Source organism: Archocentrus centrarchus, chromosome 6 (assembly GCF_007364275.1).
Source record: "Archocentrus centrarchus isolate MPI-CPG fArcCen1 chromosome 6, fArcCen1, whole genome shotgun sequence".
In the NCBI taxonomy this organism is placed as follows: domain Eukaryota; kingdom Metazoa; phylum Chordata; class Actinopteri; order Cichliformes; family Cichlidae; genus Archocentrus; species Archocentrus centrarchus.
In genome coordinates, this window is record NC_044351.1 from 335,038 (window position 1) to 360,408 (window position 25,371).

At 45.7% G+C, this 25,371-nt stretch overlaps 1 protein-coding gene across 2 annotated transcripts in view; it reads left to right on the forward strand.

Moving 5' to 3' along the window:
• The window catches only part of LOC115781125 (E3 ubiquitin ligase BIG BROTHER-related-like), a 37,598-nt gene that overhangs the window by 82 nt on the left and 12,145 nt on the right, over positions 1–25,371 (forward strand). Inside the window, exons 2-6 of one of the 2 annotated variants that reach the window (XM_030730559.1) lie at positions 1,689–1,805; positions 2,361–2,477; positions 10,689–10,811; positions 19,451–19,567; positions 21,007–21,107. In XM_030730559.1, coding sequence (XP_030586419.1) covers positions 1,689–1,805; positions 2,361–2,477; positions 10,689–10,811; positions 19,451–19,567; positions 21,007–21,107 — 575 coding nt within the window. Of the gene's footprint in view, positions 1–1,688; positions 1,806–2,360; positions 2,484–10,688; positions 10,812–19,450; positions 19,568–21,006; positions 21,108–25,371 lie in introns of both variants that reach the window. The other variant, XM_030730561.1, reaches the window with a different exon arrangement.

Here is a 25,371-nt window from a genome sequence, read left to right on the forward strand (position 1 = left end):
CTCTGGGCTCACTCCCTCTGCTCGTTATCATTTAAACTGCTTATTCTCCTGACTTTGATTGCTGCACCATGGATGAGTCTACAACTCAAATCAGAAACTGACTTTCACTTTCACTTCTTCGGTCCGTGACGGCGCAGATGAGCCTGCGGGATTCTTCTCCCACCTCCAGCTTTTCATGAAGTCACCAAACACCACTGTCCGGGTGAAAACTGTCGCTCACTGAATAAAAGAAGAATAAGCCGGATTCAGAGAGTCAGCTTTTACAGGAATTTTCCCTCCAGACTCCCAGAAATATTCCTGCTGAGTGTCGCCCTCAGGCGTCATTATACAGGATGTACAATGAGATTGGAGGGCCACTCCTGTTCAGTGCCATGCAATAGAAAGTCAGACTTTCTAAGATTAAAAATATAATAATCTAAAAATATACAGAAAATAAAATGTATTAAAATTACAGAAAATAAGAGAATCTATAAAAATATATACGTTGTAAAACATAGATTAAGTGTATACATATAATAATGAAGATGGTGAGTATTGCACTAGTGAATGAATACTGGATATTACACAATATAGGAGTGATAGATATTGTTCAGTATGAATAATGTAATATTGCACAGAGATGTGGGTGTTGCACAGTTACAGTGGGTGAGTGTGTGAGTTCAGGGTGGTGATTGCTCTGGCGAAGAAACTGTTCCTGAGTCTGTTTGTTCTGGCTTTGATGCTCCTGTAGCGCCTGCCAGAGGGCAGCAGGTCAAACAGGTCAAAGCCAGGGTGTGAGCTGTCCTTGATGATGTTCCTGGATCTGCTGAGGCAGTGGGAGGTGTCCATCAGGGAGGGGAGAGGGCAGCCAATGATTCTTTGTGCTGTCTTGACTACCCTCTGAAGCCTGACCCCGCGATATAATTATATATGCCCTACGAGATAATTTCGTATGGCTATGAGTAATTGCCCGCGTGTAAATAGCACTCCCACCACTTATACTACAAATCCCACAATGCAGCTACAGCTGCCGTGCAGGCCAAGACCTGTGCACTAACCCAAGTAAATGCTTCTCTCAAAATGTAAAGGAGCCCACCCACCACTTTAATTAATTATGCTTCAGTGCCATGTGCCAACACAGTGCAGGACCACTTTGTCTTTATGAAGGCAGGAGTGGATACATCTTATTTTCACTGTTTTTGTCAGTGGGTTTGCTTTGCAAAAGCGAAGAGATCCTATGATTTGAATTATTTATGGTATGAAAAACTTGCATCCATCCATCCATCCTTTCGAGGGTTGCAGGGGGGGAGCTGGAGTCTATCCCAGCTGACATAGGGCGAGAGGCAGGGTACACCCTGTACAGGTCGCCAGCCTGTTGCAGGGCCAACACAGAAGGACAGACAACCTTTCACACTCACATTCACACCTATGGGCAATTTAGAGTGACCAATGAACCTAACCCCAGTAAGTGCATGTCTTTGGACTGTGGGAGGAAACCCACACAGACACGGGGAGAACATGCAAACTCCACACAAGAGGCCCGGGCCAAGGCGGAATCAAACCCAGGACCTTCGAGGTGTCATTCTAGCTGTGAGGCAGTTGTGCTAACCACCACTCCACCGTGCTGCCCAAAAAAAAAAAAAACCCAAAAACTTGCATTTGTAATTAATTAAATTAAAGGTGTTTCTGATCAGTTGTTTCTTCTGAAGCTGTGGTGGAGCAGATCACCAGTGACGATGAGGAGGAGGAGACACTTCGTTCACTACAGCTGGAGGAAGATGCGGCGCTGGCCCGATGTCTGCAGGTGGAGGCTGACTCGCACTTTGGTATGTGTCAGTTTTACAGGGTGTGGATTGAATATCTAGGCCATTTACTTTGACGGATTTTACTTTAGGGGTCTGCATTTTATATTTACTTGGGTTATCTTTGTCTGATATTAAAATTTGTTTGATGATCTGAAACAGGGAGTAAAAGTAAAAAGTTGTCAGAAAAATAAATACTCAAGTAAAGTACAGATACCTGAAAAATCTACTTAAGTACAGTAACGAAGTATTTGTACTTCGTTACTGTCCACCACTGCTTTTAGTGGTTTGTCAGAACCACAAACCCTTCTGAAAACATACACCATGACATTCCCTACAAATGTAATTACACGTTACCATCAATGCTGTGACGCAGGTATTAATGCTGCCAACAGCGCCACTCACCTGTGTTTGTTATACTCTACATACTCACCTCATTCAGGCAGATAGTTTGTTTTGCAATGAGGGTGAGATGCTACACTTTGAATTATTGATGGTATTAAAAACCTGCATTTGTATTTAATTAACTTAAAAACCCACCTTGATGAAGGTGTTTCTGATCAGCCGTTTCCTCTGCAGCTGTGGTGGAGCAGATCGCTATCACTGAGGAAGAGGAGGCTGCGGTTTGTTCACGACAGGTGGAGGAAGATAAGGTGCTGGCCCAACGGCTGCAGGTGGAGGCCGACTCAGACATCGGTATGTGTAAGTTTGACAGGGTGCAGATTTTGGTGAGTCAGATGTGAGAGTTCTGATGTAGTTTTGTTGAATGAAACAGGATACTGCTTTCACCTTTGCATTGTGCTGCATTCATACATTGTGCCAATTAATCTTTATCAATGAACCTTTTCAGACAAGTGATAGAAAGTCTTTCTGTCACCATATGGCAGTGTGGCGGGCAGGATGTGGACCCAAATACTGGACTTGGGAGACAAAACATAAACTCAAAGGCAACTTTGATGCTCAACTTATTCAAAAATACAAAAATACAAACTGTAGCTGAACAGCAATCTAAAAACTATGTATCTCAGGGAGCAAGGAAGCACACTACCTATAGGGAGGACAAGGGCAAGGGGAGACTCAGACAGTATATACACACAAGTCCAGTCAACACCTTCACCTTGTTGTGAAGATTAATGCTGTGATATGCTACTTGATACTATAGTTCTATTTAAATTGTTATATTTATGGTATGTCTACTGTGCGGCTTAATTACACTCCTTCCTTCAGCAGATTGATCCAGATATCAATACTACCAATACCGTTGGTATCAGATCAATACTAGTGTGATGGGTCAGTCTTGATTCATGCCTTCAACTTTAACGGTCATTTTCATAGTGTCATATTTGTCACTGCAGCAGACTGATGAGACTGTCACTCATTTTTAATTATGAAGCACATTTAAAATGACGGATGCTGAACCAAAGTTATTTCCCGGTGAGCGCATTTACATTTCAGGTCTCCGAAAAACCTGTGAAAGCTGCTTTGTTGCGTTAACTAATAAACACTCTTTAAAGGGTCATTAAAATGTATTCAGATTTAACATATAGCTAAATGGTAAATGGACTGGTTCTTCCTTAGTGCTCTTCTACTCAAGCACTCACGGTGCTTTATACAGCATGTCTCATTCACACACATTCACATTCCGATCAACAAATTCAGAGCAACTCAAGGTTCAAGGATACTTTAGCACAGACCGGAGCCGCCAGGGATAAAACTAGCAACCTTCTGATTAATAGATGACCTGCTCTATTTCCATCAGAATCAGAATCAGAATCAGAAGGTTTTTATTGCCATATGGGTGAACAGGTTCACAGCATTAGGAAATTGCTGCGGTACTTCGTGCTTACAGAAAAACAAATAAGTATAAAAACTATAAGACAATATACAAGTATACAAATTGCAAATATACAGAGATATTAGAGCTATAACTATAACACAATATTACAAAATTACAAAATATACAGTGCAGAGACTAATTAAAAGATAGAAGAATGTAGAATATATTCCACTAATATGTACATCAGTGCAATCAGACAGGTGCATAGACATAGGGTCATCAGCGTTTGTGGAGGGTGGTGGTAACAGTCTTAGGGTAATTGTTCATGAGTCCAGCAGCAGAGGGGAAGAACCTGTTCTTATGGCGGGAGGTTCTGGTCCGTATGGACCGTAGCCTCCTGCCTGAGGGGAGAGGGTCAAAAAGTCTGTGCCCAGGGTGAGAGTGGTCGGCTGTGATCCGACCTGCACGCCCCAGTGTCCTGGAGGTGTACAGGTCCTGGAGAGATGGGAGGTTACAGCCAATCACCTTCTCAGCAGAGTGCACAACGCGCTGTAGTCTCTGTTTGTCCCTAGTGGTGGCTCCAGCGTACCACACAGTGATGGAGGAGGTGAGGATGGACTCAATGATGGCAGTATAGAACTGCACCATGGTCCTTGCTGGCAAGTTGAATTTCTTCAACTGCCGCAGGAAGTACATCCTCTGCTGGGCCTTTTTGACGACAGAGGTGATGGTGGGCTCCCACTTGAGGTCCTGGGTGATGGTAGTTCCCAGGAAGCGAAAAGAGTCCACTGTGGTGATGGGGGTGTCAGTCAGGATGATGGAGGGTAGAGGGGCTGTGTGCTTCCTAAAGTCCACTATAATCTCCACTGTCTTCTGGGCGTTCAGTACCAGGTTATTGTGGCTGCACCAGGACACCAGACGTTTGACCTCCATCCTGTAGGCCGACTCGTCCCCGTCTGAGATGAGTCCGATGAGAGTCATGTCGTCTGCAAACTTAATAAGCTTGACAGACTGGTGGTCAGAGGTGCAGCAGTTGGTATACAGGGAGAAGAGCAGAGGAGAGAGGACACAGCCCTGAGGAGTGCCAGTGCTGATGGTCCGGGAGTCCGAGACATTCTTCCCCAGCCTCACGTGCTGCTTCCTGTTCATCAGGAAGTCAATGATCCACCTGCAGATGGGATCTGGCACGTTCATCTGGGACAGCTTGTCTTGGAGGAGATCAGGGATGATGGTGTTGAAGGCAGAGCTGAAGTCCACAAACAGGATCCTGGCGTAGGTTCCCTGGGAGTCCAGATGCTGTAGGATGAAGTGCAGAGTCAGGTTGATGGCGTCGTCCACAGACCTGTTGGCTCTGTAGGCAAACTGCAGGGGGTCCAGAAGGGGGGCTGTGAGGGACTTGAGTTGGGACAGCACCAGACGCTCAAATGACTTCATGACCACAGAAGTCAGTGCCACAGGTCTGTAGTCATTTAGTCCAGTGATCCTTGGCTTCTTGGGGACAGGAACAATGGTAGCGGTTTTAAAGCAGACAGGCACGTGGCAAGCCTCCAGTGAGGAGTTGAAGATGTTCGTGAACAATGGGGCAAGCTCGTTAGCACAGTGTCTCAGTGTGGCAGGTGAGACACCATCTGGACCTGGAGCTTTGCGAGCTTTGACACTCCTGAACTGCTTTAGCACCTGGTCCTCCTGAATACAAAAGACTGTGGGGGTGGGGGAGGAGGGGGACTCTGGGGTGGGAGTCCTTGATGATGTGGGCTTCTCTGAGGTGTGGGGAGTGGGGGAGGTTGGGGGGTGAATATTTGTGTTGGCTGTATTGTAGTTGGGACTGGTGGAGGTGTGAAGGCTGCTGAACTGACCATCAAAACGACAATAGAACTCGTTCAGTCTATTTGCAGTTTGTAGGTCGTCTGTGGAGTGGGGGGTTTTAGGCTTGTAGTTGGTAATCTGCCTAAAACCTTTCCATACAGAGGCCGCGTCGTTCTCTGAGATCTGCTGCTGTATATTCTCAGAGTGATGTGATCTAGCAGTGGCCACTTCCTTGCTAAACCTGTACTTGGCCTCTTTGTAGCAGTCTTTGTCCCCACTTTTAAAAGCCTCCCTCTTCTCTATCCACAGCTGCTTCAGTTTGGGAGTAAACCAGGGTTTGTCACTGTTATAACACACCCTGGTGCGTGATGGCACAATGCTGTCCTCGCAGAAGTGGATATACGAGGTTACAGTGTCCGTGTAGTCATCCAGACTGTCACAGGCAGCCCTCATTGAGTCCCAGTCTGTAGTTTCGAAGCATGTGCGGAGCTCCTCCACAGCCTCACGGGTCCACTGCTTTGTTGTCCTCACCACAGGTTTTGAGAGCTTCAGCCTCTGTCTGTACACGGGGATCAGGTGGATCATGTCGTGGTCAGAGAGGCCGAGTGCAGCGCGGGGCACTGCGTGATAAGCCCCGCTTATCGTGCTGTAGCAGTGGTCTAATGTCTTCTCCTCTCTGGTCGGACATGTGATATATTGTTTATATTTGGGAAGTTCCTGTCTCAGGCTGGCTTTGTTAAAGTCCCCAAGTACGATGATAAGAGAGTCCGGGTATGTCCGCTCCATGCACAGAATCTGCTCTGTGAGCGCGCACTGGGCCTCGTGCACGTCCGCATCCGGCGGGATGTAAACAGCAGCCAGTATGAATGAAGCGAACTCCCGCGGAGAGTAGAACGGTTTACAGTGAATGAAAAGATATTCCAGTGAGGGAGAGCAGTGCTTAGCAATCTCTGTCACATCCGTACACCAGCCACTGTTGATGTAGAAGCAGACTCCTCCACCTGTAGCCTTGCCGGAAAGCGCAGCTTGCCGGTCTGCGCGGAGGAGATGAAATCCCTCCAACTGGAGCGCGCAGTCCGGTATCTCCTCACACAGCCATGACTCCGTGAAGCATAACACACAGGATATGGAAAAGTCTCTATTCATGCTCCTCATCAGTGTCAGTTCGTCCATTTTGTTCCTAAGTGAACGCACGTTGGAGAGGAAAATCCCAGGTAAGGCTGTGTGTAATCCACGTCTCCTTAGCCTCACAAGCACGCCAGCGCGCTTCCCTCTCTTTCGGCGTCTCACTTTCTGGGCCAGAGTGTGTAATAAATCCGCCGCAGATGCGACAAAAACAGGAAATAAATCCGAAGGTGTTGTGGACCTAATGTTGAAAAGCTCTTCTCTGGTGTAAGAATACCCAGAAGAGTGTCCAGACACAGAAATAACGCACAAAAACAAACAAAACAGAGCGCACCGAAGTACCAGGGCATCCATTCGCGGCGCCATCTTGGAGGAATGTGCTTGAGTCCTTGATGCGCTTGGAGCAATTTTCAATTTTGGTAGCCGTCCGCACCTGGGAAGGCTCCACACATGGAGAAAACAGTGGGGAATGTCTCTGTAACCCTTTCAGATTGATAGATTTCAGTGTCTTTGTTCCTCAGTTGCTGCTTCTTTAGATCGTGGATGATGTGCTGCTTTCTGAGATCTTTCAGCTTCACTTTGTCAGACAGCTTCTATTGAAGGGATTTCTTCATTCAGCAGGTCTGCAGAGATCAGGTCTGAGTGTGGCAGTGAGGCTGAACTCAGCTTTCCAAAACATAGAGGCACAGGAGATGGTTTGCCTGCTGGGCACTGCTGCCTGATGCATCTCCAACGGTGCCAATGGGTCGATTGCAGGGTCATCAGCCGGGAACCACCACTCATTGATGTTTCGATCCATTAATCCCGGAACATCTCATGGTGGCAGAGCAACGGACAGGGACGTCTCCCTACCGCCCCTGCAGCTGACCCTAGGATCCTAGCTTCCCCCCAGTCTTGTCTTTTCTTCTTAGCCACAGCCAAAAGTGCCCCTGCTCTGCATTTTCTGACAGCTCTTTGAAGGCCTTATTCAGCTTGTAGCCAGTGAGTCCAACACTCTACAAGAAACGCTGGGTTGATTTTCCCACGAAGCCTCTGCAGCCGACTTCAACAGGGTAAGTGACAGCTGACCACCCTGGCTCTCTGCACTCTGAGTATTTATATTTCTTCATTTCAAAGGCTGCCTCCATCCCTCCCTCCCATGATATAGTGAGCTCTGCCATAATCACTGCTGAGGTGGACCACGTGATGATATCTGGTCATAGAGAAGTTGTTGTGATCTCTGTCGGGAACTTGAGCTGGCAGTCGAGGTCCACTCTCAAGTTCCAATCACACCCAGGCTATAGCAGTGATCTTTCACTTTGGTTGCTTTTCTGTGCCCTGGCTCCTTGTCTTACAAAGTGGATCAGCTGCTGGGTCTTTGCTTGCTTCCAGCACCTGTGCCAGTTTGTGCAGTACTCTGTCATGGTGCCACCTATACCGACCCTGCACCAAGGATGTTTTACAGCTCGAGAGGATGTGCTGCAGACTTGGGCCTGGAGCATTGCAGAGCTGGCAGATTTCTTCAGAGCCAAACCACAGCTGGAGGTTCCTGGGGCTAGGGATGGTGTCATAGGTGGCCTTGATAAGGAAGCTTAATCTCGCTTGGGGCATCTTCCACATGTCTGTCCAACTTATGGACCTATCAGTCACTCCTTCCCAGGTCGTCCAACATCCCTGCTGCCGTTGGCTTAGTGCTCTGATATTATAATGCTCCTCCTCTGCCCTGACCACTTCTGAGACTATGAGTTCTTTCCTGTCCTTCCTAGAGGCTTTAGCCAGAACCTGGGAGCTGTTCTCCATCCTAGTCCAGCTCTCCCCGATTGTATCCTGCCAACACTCTCATGGTGCCTCAGCCTGCTTATAGCTTGGTCAACTGCATCCTCTGTCCTCCACTTGCGACCTGTTTGGACTGGTGCTTTGGCATCTCTTACAGATGGATGTGATGAGTCTCTCAGCTCTAGCAAAAGCCTCACCTTCTCCTGTCTGCAGCTGAGGGTGATAGATTTCAATGGCAGCTGAATCATGTTTTGACCAAAGAAGGCTGTGCTGGAGAGGCTATGTGGCAATCCCAGCCACTTGTGTCCATCTTTGGCACTGTAGTTGATGTTATCCCGCAAAGTCTGAGAGGCCACATCAAACACTGGTAGAGGGTAAATTGATAGCACCAAACCTTGAGTTTCCCTGGGGGATAGCAGCTGTTAATCCTTTCCAGGACTTCGGGGAGTTGTTTCGTGGTGGTAGCAGTCATGTGACTGTCTGATATCTCAGCGGTGTACAGTCTCCCAAGGCTTTGCACAGGCTGCTCTGCCAGTAGTGAAATCCTTTCCCCGTTCACTGTGAAGGAGATGAGGTCATTCCTGGCTTTTTTGCGAATTGAGAGACTGCGAGACTTGGATGGTTTGATTTTCATTCTGGCCCAGGTAAGAAGTTCGTCAAATCTTTTGAGGAACTGGACAGTATAAGCCACAGTTGGTAGGAGGCTTGTTACATCATTAATGTAATTTCGCAAGGCTGGTAATCGCTGGCCTGATGGTGATCTTATTCCTCGAACTATCTGTCTCCTGCCGATCAGGATAATCTCAAAGGCCGCTGTAAAGAGGATAGGAGTGACTGTGCATCCCATGGCTTTCTCAAGGTGGTGCCAACAAGTTGTAGCCTCCTGTGTTGAATAGCAGGGTTCGAAATTGCCGAAGTACTTGGATACCAAGTTCTGGATACAAGTTGGAATGTAGAAGAACTCAAGGGCAAAGGTGATGAGCTGATAAGGGACAGAGGCATAAGTTGTCTCTAGGTCCAGCCAGACAATGTGGAGGTCTGTCTTGTCATGCTTGGCTGTTTGAATCTGGTTCCAGATGGATGAGTGTTCTATGCATTCAGGGAATCCAGGGAATCCTGGGAATCCTGGGATTCCAGCTTTCTGACAGCTGGTATCTATGTACTTATTAGCTAGGAGATAGTTGGTCAGTCTTTTTGCCACCACCGAGAGGAAGATTTTCCCTTACACTTTCAGTAGTGCAATACCTCTGAACTGGGTGATGCTGCGGGAATCCTGCTCTTTTGGAATGAAGGTTGTCACTGCCCTGTTTCACACAGATGGAATGACTTGCGCCTTCTAAGCAACTCTCATCAGATTCCAAAAGAGCTTAATCACCATGGGGGAGTTCTTGTAGACCCTGTAGGTACACCATCTGGTCCTGGTCCGAAGGTAGATCTTTCTTTGTCTACCACCTGCCTGATCTCAGCCCATCTGGTGGTGTGGTGTCAAACTGGGATTCTGGGTCTGCAGGGTAAGGCGCATAACCTGGCAAACCAAGTGGAGTGTTTTTCTCAGTGTCGCTTAGCTGTTTTGTGATGTGGTCCTCTAGGTCTTGCACAGTGACTTCCAACTTCCCATTTTTCCTCTCCTCCAGTAAGCCCTTGGTGAACTTAAAAGGATCATGGAAGAACCTTATCCTTCCATCTCTTTCTTGCTTCTCGGTCTCTGAATTCGCTCAGCCATCCATGGTGTTGCAAGCCTGTCTCTGATCTGGTCCCAGAGTACTTTCATATCCTTCTTCTCGCTCTCACCTGCTCTCCTCTAGGACTTCTTGATTAACCGCCTTTCCTTCACTATCTTGAGTATCTCCCTCTCTCGCCTTCCTAGCTCCCTAGGGATGTTTTTTCTTTGAGCCATCACCCCAAATCTCTCCTCAAAGAGGTTTAACTTGGTGATTGAGCTTCCTTTAGGAAGGTTACTTTCTCACACAGGGCAGGTAGGTTTGGAGAGCTTTGTTCCCTTAATGAATGAAATGAAACTTCATTTTGTATTTACTTGGGTTATCTTTGTCTGATATTAAAATTTGTTTGATGATCTGAAACATGTGTGAAACAAGTGTGACAAAAATGAAAAAAATGTAAGAAATCAGGAAGGGGTAAAGACTTTTAGTGGTTTGTCAGAACCACAAACCCTTCTGAAAACATACACCATGACATTCCCTACAAATGTAATTACACGTTACCATCAATGCTGTGCCGCAGGTATTAATGCTGCCAACAGCGCCACTCACCTGTGTTTGTTATACTCTACATACTCACCTCATTCAGGCAGATAGTTTGCTTTGCAATGGGGGTGAGATGCTACACTTTGAATTATTGATGGTATTAAAAACCTGCATTTGTATTTAATTAACTTAAAAACCCACCTTGATGAAGGTGTTTCTGATCAGCCGTTTCCTCTGCAGCTGTGGTGGAGCAGATCGCTATCACTGAGGAAGAGGAGGCTGCGGTTCGTTCACGACAGGTGGAGGAAGATAAGGTGCTGGCCCAACGGCTGCAGGTGGAGGCCGACTCAGACATCGGTATGTGTAAGTTTGACAGGGTGCAGATTTTGGTGAGTCAGATGTGAGAGTTCTGATGTAGTTTTGTTGAATGAAACAGGATACTGCTTTCACCTTTGCATTGTGCTGCATTCATACATTGTGCCAATTAATCTTTATCAATGAACCTTTTCAGACAAGTGATAGAAAGTCTTTCTGTCACCATATGGCAGTGTGGCGGGCAGGATGTGGACCCAAATACTGGACTTGGGAGACAAAACATAAACTCAAAGGCAACTTTGATGCTCAACTTATTCAAAAATACAAAAATACAAACTGTAGCTGAACAGCAATCTAAAAACTATGTATCTCAGGGAGCAAGGAAGCACACTACCTATAGCACTACAAGTCCCCAGGTTTTCGACCTCCCCCCTGAAGTCCTGAAAGAGGGTCAAAAGACCCTTAGTCCAAACTGACGACTCTGATGGCTCCAATTAGCATCCCTTCAATTGTAAATGTGGCCATTGCCTGAGGAATCAGCAGGGGGGGAGGAGAGCCGAACTCACAAAAGCATTTCACACTTCTGTACCGTCAGGCCAGAAGGTAGGAGTGTGAATAGTCCATGTTGGGGGTGGGTGGGATCTTTGATGGAGGCAGCTCTACAGTAGACTCTCCTGTAGGTAATGCTCTGCAGAGAGGGTTGGGTAGTTTTGAAACATACTACATGAAGGGTTTTTGGAGAGATGTGACCTTTTGCAGCTGATCCATGATGTTGTGCTGCATTATCCAGGTCATTGTGCCAAATGTACATATAGTTTGCAAAACATACAATCTGTTTCAAGAAATATGCAAAGGTTTTTCTTTTAAATAAAGCTAAGTGGGTTCAAAATGACAGTTTAGAAATAAACTAACCAAATTAATTGTGTTGATCCACCTCAAAAAAAGTCATGCAAAAAGTGTAAGCAAAAGAGTGTAAGCTGCTCCTGAGTGTGGGGAGGGGTGGGGGGCTGGGGCAGATCTGGGAGACTTTGCACATGCAAATTTGCATGCAGCCTTTTGTGCTGTGGAGGATAAATAGGTGACTGCTTCACCTATTTAGTTCACAAGAAACAAAATGCAGAAGAGGTTCACCACTCAGGTGCCGTTTACACGAAGCCGTTTTCACTGGAAACGGTGTCGTTTTGATGCGTTTCAGCCTTTCGTTTACACGATGGCGTTTCAGAAACGATCCGCGTTTACACGAGGACATGTGAAACGATGAAAACGATGTAGTTCCCATGCCAGGCCACAAGTTGGCGTTGGTTTTCTCTTTGCAGTTTGTTTACGCAAGACGCGCATGCGTGGAGTGACACAGTAGGTAGTGCGGCAAATTGTTCATTACTTACAAAACGGCCAATGTGAGAGGTTTTGTGTGGACAGATGATGAGGTTGGATCGCTGCTGCACACAACGCTGAATTACAAAACGGTAAAAACACAGGAAAAGCATAAGAAGCACTCGTGAATCCGCGAGTGCTGTTTATCAGTTTGCGCGTGCGCGAAAAACTGGCCGTCGCAACCATAGTGCGCATGTGCGAGTCGAGCGTTTTCAAATCACCCCGGTTTCAAGTGTTTACACGAAAACGCAAGCCGGTGCGTTTCTGAAACGCTCCACTCTGGACCCCGTTTCTGAAACACATCGTTTTCACTCTGTTGTCGTGTAAACAGAAGGCCGAAACGCATCAAAACGACACCGTTTCAAAATGAAAACGGTCTCGTGTAAACGGCACCTCAGAAGGCATTGGAACTGATTCTGAGCAATGCCAGCCCTTGTGATTCAGATGGAGAAGACATAGACCTTCAACCGGATTCGGACTCTGAGCTATCTTCAGGTTAGATTTCTCAACCTACCTATTTTATTTTCCTGACTATTTTTTATTTAGAACCAAACAAAAAGTTAATTTGAAATTGTTTATCTTGCAGAAGAGGAGACTCTCCCTCTACCAAAAAAGAGAGCTCGTTTGGGGAGTGAGCCCACAGAGACCGCGAAAGATGGCACAGTGTGGCGTGAAGAACAAGTGGGGACACATCTCCATTTCATTCCAATAGAACCGTACACCACAGATGGAGAGCCAAGCGCTAAGGCCAGACGAAGTATCCGGAGTCGCCTTCAGAGCTTCCTCTGTTTTATCACTCTTGACATGCTTCGTAGCATTCAAGAATGGACTACTCAACATGCACGTCACACGGAGCAGCTGGATTGGTTCATGGATCTCCCGGAATTAATGGCATTTATTTCAGTCATTATCTTGCAGGGGGTGACCAAGGTTCCATCACTACGTGACAGCTGGTCAGCAAACCTGGCAAACCCAAGGATCATTGCAACTATGGCCTGATACCGCTTCCAAGACATCATGTGACACCTACGCTTTGATGACATGTTTACACGCAGTGAGCGAGCGGAGACCGATAAGTTTGCTGCAATCTCCGATGTTTGGGGATCGTTTGTCACTAACTGCATTGCATCCTACAACCCTGGTCGACACATCACTATTGATGAACAGCTTTTCCCATCAAAGACTCGCTGCAGACTTCCTGCAATACATTGCAACAAAACCGGACAAGTTTGGCATCAAGTTTTGGGTGGCTTGCGACTTGAAATCAAAGTACATCTGTAATGTCTTCCCATATCTTGGCAAGGACCTCAGTCGTCCCAGCGGGGAGAGACTGTCCGAGACTGTAGTGATGAGGCTGATGGAACCGTTCATGGACAAGAGCAGAACTGTAAACACGGACAATTTCTTTACATCACTGTCACTTGCACAATGACTGCGTAGCCGGAAAACCACTATCCTCGGCACAGTCAACAAGAGTCGCCGGGAAATTCCTCAATCCGCTAGACAGATGGATCGCACTGAATTCACCACTCAGGTGTTTTCAACCACTGGTGCCACGCTGACAGTGTATGTGCCCAAACGGAAGAAGGCCGTTTACGTTCTCAGCAGCATGCACAGCGTGGTTGAGACTGAGGATACCACCAAAAGGAAGCCAAACACGGTCACACAATACAACAAAACAAAGTGCGATGTGGATGTGATGGACCAAATGGTGCGGGAGTCTAGCGTGCGTGCAGGAACACGGAGATGGCCAGTTGCCGTGTTCTACAACATGATTGACATGGCAGCACTGAATGCACATGTGCTTTATCAGGCATGCATTGGGGTGCAGGAGAGACGGGTGGACTTCCTGGTTGAGCTTGCAAAAGAGTTGGGTAACTCTCATGTGAGTGAGAAGAAGGCACACAAGGAGAAACTGCTTCGGCAACAACCTTCCACACCCAGCCCAGGCAAAAGGGCGAAGTGTCAGGTCAACCATCGATGCACGTACAATTGTGCAACTGTGAGATGCGTTGACTGCTACAAATACACATGTGGCAAATGTACCAGGGACATACCCTGGCAGTGCCAGGTATGTTCCGACAGTGCAGACAGACTGCTGAGTGAGTGCTGAAATGCCAGTCACACAAGGACATGCCACTCACACACACACAAACGCAGCCCCCACTGTGCCTAGTGTAAATATGTGTGGAATTGTTTTATTTCTTGTATTTTTTGTATCGTTTTTAATGACAAAAATAAAAAGCATTTAAACAAATAACAGTTGTTCTTTTGTATATTTCTCATGCTGGAATTTCAGTCCTCTTGACTTAGACACAAATACTTCTGGTCATTGCTCACAGCTGTACCTGGCTGTAAAATTTCTAATTCTCCATTTAAAATATTAAAAATAATTCATTGTGCTTTTTTGCTAAAATAAAACTAAGCTAAATATAATATATATAATCTTTATATTATAAAATACAATATACTGAATAGAACTAACTAGACAGTTAGTTGGGAGTTAAGCTTTCCCCCCTCCTGTGGTGCACCAGTAATGGCCTTATTTACAGAACAAAAGCGCCTGTTCACACCTGATTATAGGATGTTAGCTAAAATCCTTCAGGTCAGTCGACCCGTCTCTGGGCTCCAAAGGTAGAAATGTTAAATGACCCTTCTCTGGGACTTCTAGTGATAGGGAGGACAAGGGCAAGGGGAGACTCAGACAGTATATACACACAAGGTAATGAGGCTACAAGGAAAACGGGTGGGAAACACAGACTACACACAACTACCCAAAGTTCGTGACCATATGTGACGGTAGGGATGTAGCCCAACCGGTAAATCAGAAACTCTTTTCCAGCGGAGGACCATGGCCTCAGACTTGGAGGTGCTAATTCTCATATACCCGCCACTTCACACTCGGCTGTGAACCACTCCAGTGCAAGCTGGAGGTCAACATCTGATGAAGCCAACAGGACCGCATCAACCTCAAAAATCAGAGATGAGATTCTGTGGCCACCAAGGCGGAACACAATTGTTAACAAAGGGCAGCCCTGGCAGAGTCCAACACCCACCAGAAACAAGTCTGACTTATTTCCAGACCAAGCTCTCGCTGCAGTTGTACAGGGACTGAATGGCTTGTAACAATGGGCACCCCATACTCCTGCAGCACCCCCCACAGGATGCCTCGAGGGATGCAGTCAAATGCTTTCTCCAGGTCCACAGAACACATGTAGACTGGATGGACAAAGTCCCACACAGACTTGAATACCCTCGAGAAGATTCAAGTCTGTGTGGGAGACCAGAAACTATCACATTAAAACAGGAAATAACTAACATTTAGACAAAGACAGGACACAGAGAGAGGACAGAGAGAGGACAGACACGAGGACGAGACCGGAGGAACAGGAAGGAAACTAACAAATCTGTCATCAAACAAAAACTAAGCAAGGGACTAAAAGCGCAACGAACCAAACTCAAAAGCACAGGGGAACATAAACTCAAACCACTAACAGAAGACTATAAAGACTATAAAAACAGAAATCCCCTCTCAAATCCCAAAACAAATCATGAATACACAAAAACTTAAAACCCTGACACTTTCTTTCCATTTCAATCCAAACTGAAGCATTTCAATCCAAGGTGCAGGTAACAGCTGTGACTGTCTTGTGCTGGCACATGGTCAGGAGATGATTTAGGGAGTACTTGATTTGCTTTGCGTTTTAATTTGAAATGTGTATGTATTAGGGGTGGGACTTTAACGCGTTAATTTCGATTAATTAATTACGGGGAAAATAATGAATTAAAAATTTTAACGCATTTTAATCGCACTTTGCACCGTGGAACGTTTCTCAGTGCACGAGTTCCAGGCATACAGATTATATCGACGCACGATGTCAAAAATTCAGGGGCCGCATCCTTCGAAGGACCCGGCCCACGTAGACCGGGTCCTTCGCAGCCCATGAAGACCGCAAAGGTGGGAAGTGAGCGGCTAGCTTTCATATCAGCGTCACCTGCCCTCACCTGCGTAGCTCATGTCGCCTAGCAACCGTGAGTGTGAAGCACAGCTGTGTAAAAGCAGCTGTTAAACGGAGAACGAACTTTTGCTCCTTTTTGTGGTTTAATTTTAAGTCTTTAATTCAAAATAAGCTGTTAAAACAAGCATAACACATTTCAACATCAAGGAATACAGCTGAGAGAATGATTAATTTATAACTATATTAAGTGAGACATTAATGTTGAATAAAACTATCCAGTTATGATGCTTAACTTTAATTTCAGGAGTTTATCACAGGAGCACTTCCACCCTTCATTGGTCTGTGTAGTAGACTGGTGGGAAAATAAACAAAATTTTGAAGTTTAAGCTTATATATATTGATTCATTCATCAACCAAACTTAAATTAATATTTATCATATTAAATATTTAAATGTGATTAAAATGCAATTAATTTCGATTAATTAATTACAAAGCTCCTAATTATTTTCTTTACTCGAGTCCCACCTCTTTATATATATATATATATATATATATATATATATATATATATATATATATATATATATATATATATAGGAAGGAGGCCGAGGACTACTGAGTGTCAGAACCACTATCCAGGATGAAACAACAAATCCATGAATACATCAGGAAGATGTCCACAAAGGATCAGGTGCTTAGTGAGTTCCTCAGGCAGCAGAAACCTGAGAAAGAAGAGGAGAAAGAACAGGAACCGTCATGGAAGGACAGGCCTCTGCTCGGCATGTACCACCAGCAGATAGACGAAGTGGCTGACATAGAAAAATGGCTGGATAAAGCTGGACTGACAGACAGTACAGAGGCACTAATCATGGCAGCACAGGAACAGGCTCTAAACACAAGATCAATAGAGGCTGGGGTCTACCATACAAGGCAAGACCCCAGGTGCAGGCTGTGCAGAGATGCCCCTGAGACAATCCAGCACATAACAGCAGGGTGCAAGATGCTAGCAGGCAGGGCATACATGGAACACCATAACCAAGTGGCCAGCATAGTTGTATATGCCCCCAAGGATAGTTGAGAATGACTGAGCTAAGATCCTGTGGGACTTCCAGATACAGACAAACTTGTGATGGCTAACCAACCGGACATCGTGGTGGTGGACGAACAAAGGAAGAAGGTCGTGGTGATAGATGTTGCAATACCAAGTGACGGCAACATCAAGAAGAAGGAACACAAAGCTCGATAAATACCAAGGGCTCAGAGAGGAGCTGGAAAGGATGTGGAAGATGAAGGTAACAGTGGTCCCTGTGGTAATCAGAACACTCGGGGCAGTGACCCCCAAACTGGGAGAACGGCTCCAGCAGATTCCTGGAACAACATCCAAGATCAACTTCCTGACGAACAGGAAGCAGCACGTGAGGCTGGGGAAGAATGTCTCGGACTCCCGGACCATCAGCACTGGCACTCCTCAGGGCTGTGTCCTCTCTCCTCTGCTCTTCTCCCTGTATACCAACTGCTGCACCTCTGACCACCAGTCTGTCAAGCTTATTAAGTTTGCAGACGACATGACTCTCATCGGACTCATCTCAGACGGGGACGAGTCGGCCTACAGGATGGAGGTCAAACGTCTGGCGTCCTGGTGCAGCCACAATAACCTGGTACTGAACGCCCAGAAGACAGTGGAGATTATAGTGGACTTTAGGAAGCACACAGCCCCTCTACCCTCCATCATCCTGACTGACACCCCCATCACCACAGTGGACTCTTCTCGCTTCCTGGGAACTACCATCACCCAGGACCTCAAGTGGGAGCCCACCATCACCTCTGTCATCAAAAAGGCCCAGCAGAGGATGTACTTCCTGCGGCAGTTGAAGAAATTCAACTTGCCAGCAAGGACCATGGTGCAGTTCTATACTGCCATCATTGAGTCCATCCTCACCTCCTCCATCACTGTGTGGTACGCTGGAGCCACCACTAGGGACAAACAGAGACTACAGCGCGTTGTGCACTCTGCTGAGAAGGTGATTGGCTGTAACCTCCCATCTCTCCAGGACCTGTACACCTCCAGGACACTGGGGCGTGCAAGTCGGATCACAGCCGACCACTCTCACCCTGGGCACAGACTTTTTGACCCTCTCCCCTCAGGCAGGAGGCTACGGTCCATACGGACCAGAACCTCCCGCCATAAGAACAGTTTCTTCCCCTCTGCTGTTGGACTCATGAACAATTACCCTAAGACTGTTACCACCACCCTCCACAAACGCTGATGACCCTATGTCTATGCACCTGTCTGATTGCACTGATGTACATATTAGTGGAATATAGTCTACATTCTTCTATCTTTTAATTAGTCTCTGCACTGTATATTTTGTAATTTTGTAATATTGTGCTATAGTTATAGCTCTAATATCTCTGTATATTTGCAATTTGTATACTTGTATATTGTCTTATAGTTTTTATACTTATTTGTTTTTTTCTGTAAGCACGAAGTACCGCAGCAATTTCCTAATGCTGTGAACCTGTTCACCCATATGGCAATAAAAACCTTCTGATTCTGATTCTGATTCTGATCTCTGTCCAGAAGAGCACAATACTGGGAACAGCTAAGATACTGCGCAGGACCCTCAAGCTCCCAGGCCTCTGGTAGAGGACCCGAGCTTGGAGGACAAAAAGACTGCCTGTAGGGGCAAGCTGGGATTTTTGTCAGATATCTAAAATTCCAAGTGTTCTGGAAAAATGGGCAAAATCATTTACTCGCAGGACATTTTCAGGCAGTTTTATAGTTCAAATAAACAAAAATGTCCAGACGGCCATTTTGAGGCTTTGGTGTTAAAGGGTTAAATATATAGTGATATTTGATTTAAGAAATCTTTAACTTTATAAAGAATTGATCTTTTGTCTTTATAATAATTAATATGGGGTATCCAGGATAATTTGTGAAGTATTATCATCGCAAGAAATTTGATTTCAGATACCTTTTCTAATTCTATATTATTATCACAAGTTTCCTAGTGGTAGAATTTGTGTGATTCCCAATATAATTAATTTTCTTTTACTCATTGTTTACTTCATTGTTAATTTATTGTAGCCAAACCAGGTCTTTAGTTTATTTATCTATAACATTTAGAAGTTTTTTCCACAGTACAGTAAGTTTGTGTTATCTGTGAACAATATTATTGTCAATGTCTTAGAAATTGTAATTAATGTACAGTATAAAAAGCAGTGGCCACAAGACAGATCTTTAGGGAACCCCACTAAGAACAGGTTTGAATTTTGACTTTGTGGTGTTTAAGAGTAATTTATTCATTAAAAACTCTTCCTGAAGGTGTTTCTGATCAGTTGTTTCTTCTGCAGCTGTGGTAGAGCAGATTGCCATCAGCGAGGAAGAGGAGGCTGCGGTTCGTTCAAAGCAGATGGAGGAAGACGAGGCGCTGGCCCGACGCCTGCAGGTGGAAGCCGACTCACACATTGGTATGTGTCAGTTTGACAGGGTGGGGATTGTGGTGAGTCTAATGTGAGAGTCAACATGAGAGAATGACCATAATGATGGGAACAGCGAGCAATTCAATCTGATAGGATGTATGCTACATCGAGCCTGGTGTTGGTTCCAGCAATCGCACGCTCAGTCCCAGATGAGAAAATAATGCCATTCCACACTTCGCTTAACCGTCAACACTTCCCGTTTTCCTTGTTCAAATGCAGCTTCTCAAATAGCTCAACAAAAGCTCATCCAAGCTCTCAAACTATTTCACAAAGTGTGTCCATCCCATGTGTTTACCCAGTGTGTGTGCAAGGTAAAGGTACAGCTGCTGTATTTCCCAGGGAGAGAGAAGTGTGATACTCAGAGATGGAGAAATAGAGGAAATGTAAGAAAGAGAGGAGAAATGAGGCAGAACAGAGATTATTTTCCAATGTAAGGACTGCTGAGCAAGTGAAATTTTATTAACTGGAAAAAGCTTACATTTAATGTCTTGATTCATTTTAGAGGTTTAAAGTATCTCACAAAAGTGAGTACACCCCTTGCATTTTAGCAAATACTTTGGGACAGCACTATAGCAGTGAAACTAGGATATGACTTTTCAGTGGACAGCTTGTATAGCAATATAGATTTACTGTCATCTGAAAATAACTCAACGTACAAACACACACACACACACACACAGATATATAAAATTAAACGGAGCTTTAAGGTTATATTTAATGTTTAATCTTTAATGTTATATTTTCATTAATTGAAGGAGGATATCCCCATCAGTGATGGGTCTTGTTTTCAGTACCATTCAGACTTTCAAAATAAAAGCTTTCAATCATTAAAAGGAAGTAAGTTTCAACACTTTTTTTTTAACTGTCTCTTTCATACAGAGACTTGGTGAATGACGCAAGTCTTGACTTCATTTCACCTTTAAATTAACACTCTGAACAACCTTCAGAATTAAAGCTCACAATTATTAAAGTCACTTGCCTGGGCTTAATAAAGATGTAAAGATGCTGTTTTTTCTAACCCCCCATCCTGTGGCAATATAATTTTAAGTAAAATTCCCGTGATATGAAAAGACAATGTAACACCTGCTTCTAATTGTGCCTTTATGTAGCTGCCTACAATTTGATTCCAGTATTTCTTGCAACCTCCAGAAATCAGTTTTTAGCTTCTGACGGCTCTTCGTTCATCCTGTTATCTCCTCTTGGCTGCTGATAACACAAACAACAGCATACTCAAGATGTCTTCATAAATTTTCTAGTTAATATTATACAAAAGCAGGAGTTAACATACGTTATATCGACTCCAATTTTGACAGTTGTCTGTCAGTGGCCTTTGAAAAGGGGGCAGATGCTACATTTTAAATGAAGTTTTCTAAAAACCGGATTTGCCAGCTGAATTCTAAGTGAAGGATCTGTCATTTCTTCTGTAGCTGCAGCAGTGGAGCAACTCGCCATCAGTGATGATGAGGAGGAGGGCGCTGTTCGTTCACTGCCGACTTTTTTCCCATCTTTGCTGGCCCGACGCCTGCAGGTAGAGGCCGACTCAACTCAATTAAATTTTATTTAATTTTTATATACTGTTAAATCACAACATCAGTCACCTCAAGATGTTTTATATTGTAAAGGGTCATTCACAATTATCAACATTTTCCAAAGTGTACAAAGAGTGCTCTTTTTCAGACTCCCCCCTCCCCAAAAGAAAATGTTGATCTTTTTTCAAGACATTTAATTTCACCTGGTTCTTTGGTATTTTAATGTAATAAGAAGTATTAAAAACACATCCTGGTGTTGAAAAATTCTGGAAACTCTTTCCTGTCTATTAAAACATTATATTGTTGCATAAATAGACAGACATACCTATATGTTAGAATTTATAGGGTGCGATAAACTGATTTGAATTGTAATGTGAATGTGTACTGCACTGCATGTACACATAATGTACATGCATTTGTATACAGTGGTAGTGGAGCAATTTGTCTGAATAGCCAGTCTTGTGCCAAAAAGTGATCATCTGCCAAAAAGTGATTTCCAGTATTTGCCCCAAAAATTATTGCTGGTATTTATATTGTTGTAAATGACTTGTTGACCTATAATCTGTCAAGCATATCTTAAATATTATCTATTACGAATGACATGGTAGAAGCTGCAAACACCGGCTGCCAGTGTTGCCAACTTAGTGACTTTGTTGCTAGATTTAGTGACTTTTTAGACCCCCCCAATGAGTTTTTTTTCAAAAAACAACTAGCAACAAATTTAGTGACTTTTTCCAGTGATGTCAGGGACTTTTGCAGAGACCGAAAACCTGAAATCGTCTGCTGTCGTCATGTTTTGCGTCATGGTCCAGGGTCCGTGGGATCTTGTGTGTTTTTGGTTTGGTCTTAATTTGTCTGCTCTGGGGTTTTTCTTTTGTTGTGGGGATTTTTTATGTTTGATTTTCTAGTTCCTTGTGTTTCCCTGTGTTCAGTGTCAGGTCTGCATCTCTGTTCCCTTGAGTCACTTCCTGTTTTATTTTGACAGTCTCCTGTTCCCTGTGTTTTGTGTTTAGTTTTGCTTCCCCTTTGTCATTAGGTTCATTTGGTTCACCTGTTGTCCCCTGTTGTTTCCACTCTCCATGATTTCCTTGTGTGTATTTAAGCCCTTAGTTTTTCTCTGTTCTTTGTTGCGTCATCAACATTGTTTCCCTCAGTGTTTCCCTTTTTCGCTGTGTGTTTTTCTAGTTTAGAGTTTTGGTTTTTGACTTTTCTCCCAGGCTTCCAGCTTATTTTTGCCTTGGTTGAGATTTCGGGTTTTTATGTTTTTGTATCATTCGAGTTTCTGAAATAAAGCAGTTTTAGTTAAGTCTGCATTGTGTCCTGCATTTGGGTCCACCCCTCCCAGCACACAGCCCCCACCGTGACAGTACGACGCAACCATGTGTGGACCCAGCGGACCACGGACGTGGGAGCTGCGGCTCGTTTCCAAACGCAAGCCACAGTACTTCGGCACATGCCCGGCCCTGGGAGGGCCTGGCTGGAGGAACAAACCTCAGCGTTGCCACTACCCACCTCTGCCACAGCAGCTGCCTGCTACGGCAGCTGCCATCTCTCCGGCAGCTGTTACAGAGATTAGAGTGGGCGGGTGTTTCTCCTCCCCACCTCGGTGGAATTCGCCATCCTCATCATCGGCACCAGCCTGCTCGTCACCCACTGCGTTCCTGGCACGTCAGTGGGATGAGGAGCCTGCCGCCGCTGCGCTTCCTGTCCGTTGAGGCAGACGGAAGCCTGGCTCCCAGCGGTGAAGACAACCATCGCCTACTGCCTCTATGCAGCCACAGATCACCACAGCCTTCACCCCGAGTGTGACGATAATAAACAATTTGTGAGTACATGTTTTCTTAGTGAGACTCTTATAGAAAATAATAATCCACAAACTGAGTCGAAAAAGACTGTTTTCCGAGCAAGTGAAGGAAAATAAGAACAGGAGTCCATCTTGTGAGACTGTCTGTATACCAGAGGATGTCAAACACAAGTTTATTGACGCCATTACGGTGCTTTGTGAGCACTGGCTCAAGATGCCCGAAGAGAAGGATCGGGAAGCTGGGAGATGCATCGTTCATAAACTGTTGTCGTCTCACCCCGGACTTTTGGATTTTTTGCCTGGTTTAATTCGGGATTTTGTGCTGGAAATAATCCTCGCTGGTTCGCTGTTTTCCTCTGCTAAGACTGTTGGACAGCCTACTGATCTTGAGACTGTGGTTTTAGAGACTGGAGATAAATTGACTGGTGATAAGTGTTTAGAGATGGACACTGAAAAGACGGAGAACAATGCTCCCGTAAAACGCCCTGCACCTGTTTCTGTTCTGCGGGAAGGAGTGGCCGTGGATCGGCCCGCTTCTGCTCCTGTTTTGTTTCCGTGGGTGGGGGCTACCAAGGACTGTTTTAGTTCTCAGCCTCGCCTGGTGGCAGGGGGTCCTCTTAGGTAGCCCCAGCTGTCAGTGGAGACAGCTGCGCGCCCTGCTGAATGCACCCCACAGTTACCACAAGCGGAGTCTGCAACTCTATCATGTCACAGCTTCGGTCCCCTTAGCTCCCTTCTTAGCTCCCACAACCTCAGCTTTGGTCCCCTTGGCTCCCTCCTTAGCTCCCTCAACCTCAGCTTCGGTCCCCTTAGCTCCCTCCTCAGCTTCAGTCCCCTTAGCTCCCTCCTCAGCTTCGGTCCCCTCGGTTCCCCTAGCTCCCTCAGCTTCTGTTCCCCCAGTTAACGATTGAGCTTCAGTTCCCCCCAGCTCCTGCAGTTTTAGTCACCTCAGTCCCCTTAGCCTCCCTTGCGGCCTCAGTCCCTTCAAGCCCTTCAGTCCATCAGGTTCCCTCGACTTCTGCTCTAGTCCCTCAGGTCCCCTTAGCTTCTGTTCCCTCGGTTCCTCAGGTCCTTTTAGCTCCCACTGTACCCTTAGCTTTGGTCCCCTCAGCTTTGGTCCCTCAGGTCCCCTCAGCTTTGGTCCCTTCGGTCCCCTCTGCTCCCTCAGTGTCTTTGGACTTTTCAGCCTTAGTGCCCTCATCTGCCCCTTTGGTCCATTCAATTCTTGCTCCTTCAGTCCCTTTAGTTCCTCTGATCCCTTTAGGTCCCTCAGCTTCACTCTCTTTGCTCCCCTTAGCTCCAGTCCCTTTAGCCTCTCCAGCTTCCCCTGCCGCTTCAGTCCCCTTAGCTCCTCAGGTCCCCTCGGTCCCCTTAGCTCCTCATGTTCCCTCGGTCCCCTTAGCTCCCTCCTCGGGTCCCTTGGTTCCCTCAGCTTCTTTAGTTTTGGTTCCCTCTGCAGCTTCAGTGGCCTCAGTCCCTTTAGCCTCTCAGCTCCCCTCGGCCTCAGTCCCTTTAGTTCCACTCCCTTCAGTCCCCTCGGTTCCCTCCGTGGTTTCGGTTCCCTTCTCAGTTTTGGTCCTCTTGGTTCCCTCCTCAGTTTCGGTCCCCTCTGCCTCGGTCCCCTCAGCCACCTCAGTGTCACCCCTGCCTGAACCTGCCTTTGAGCTGCCCACACAGCAGCCCCAGTCGTTGGAGCAGACGACTGTGCGCCCTGCTCAGCAGCATAAACTTTTTGAGTTCGCTGGCTCTTTCGAGTTCCCTGAGCCTGCCTATCTTTGTCGCCACTGGGACCGCGGTCGGCCTCCTGCTTCACCTCGTCGCCACTGGGACTACGGTCGGCCTCCTGAACTGTTTTGCCATGGACTTCTTTCGGCCTCCTGGACTGCCTCGTCTTTTCTTTTCTTTTCTTGGATGTTTTTTTCTGGCTATGTGCCACCGTTTTTTGTTTTGTTTCCATGGGCCAGCGATTTCCTGAACCGTTTTGTGCTGTGGACTGTGTTGCTCTTTGTTGTTTTTGTCTTGGGTTTTTGACTTTTCTCCCAGGCTTCCAGTTTATTTTCGCCTTGGTTGAGATTTCGGGTTTTTGTGTTTTCGTATCATTTGAGTTTCTGAAATAAAGCAGTTTTAGTTAAGTCTGCATTGTGTCCTGCATTTGGGTCCACCCCTCCCAGCACACAGTCCCCCACCGTGACAGTTTTGTGCACATACAGCGCTCATAATGCATCCTTAAGTATGCTATGGCATCACCCCAACCTTGATCTGTCCTTTAGCGACTTCTAGTGACTTGTGAGACAGCCGACAGCGAGTTTTCTTACACAAAAGTTGGCAACAATGCGGCTGCCAATCACCAGATTAAGCACAAATATATGGGCCAACACAGATGAAAACACACCAGGAACATGTAGAATTAATGTACATACCTTCTGAATAAAATCCATTGTTTTCTGCAGTTTACTGTA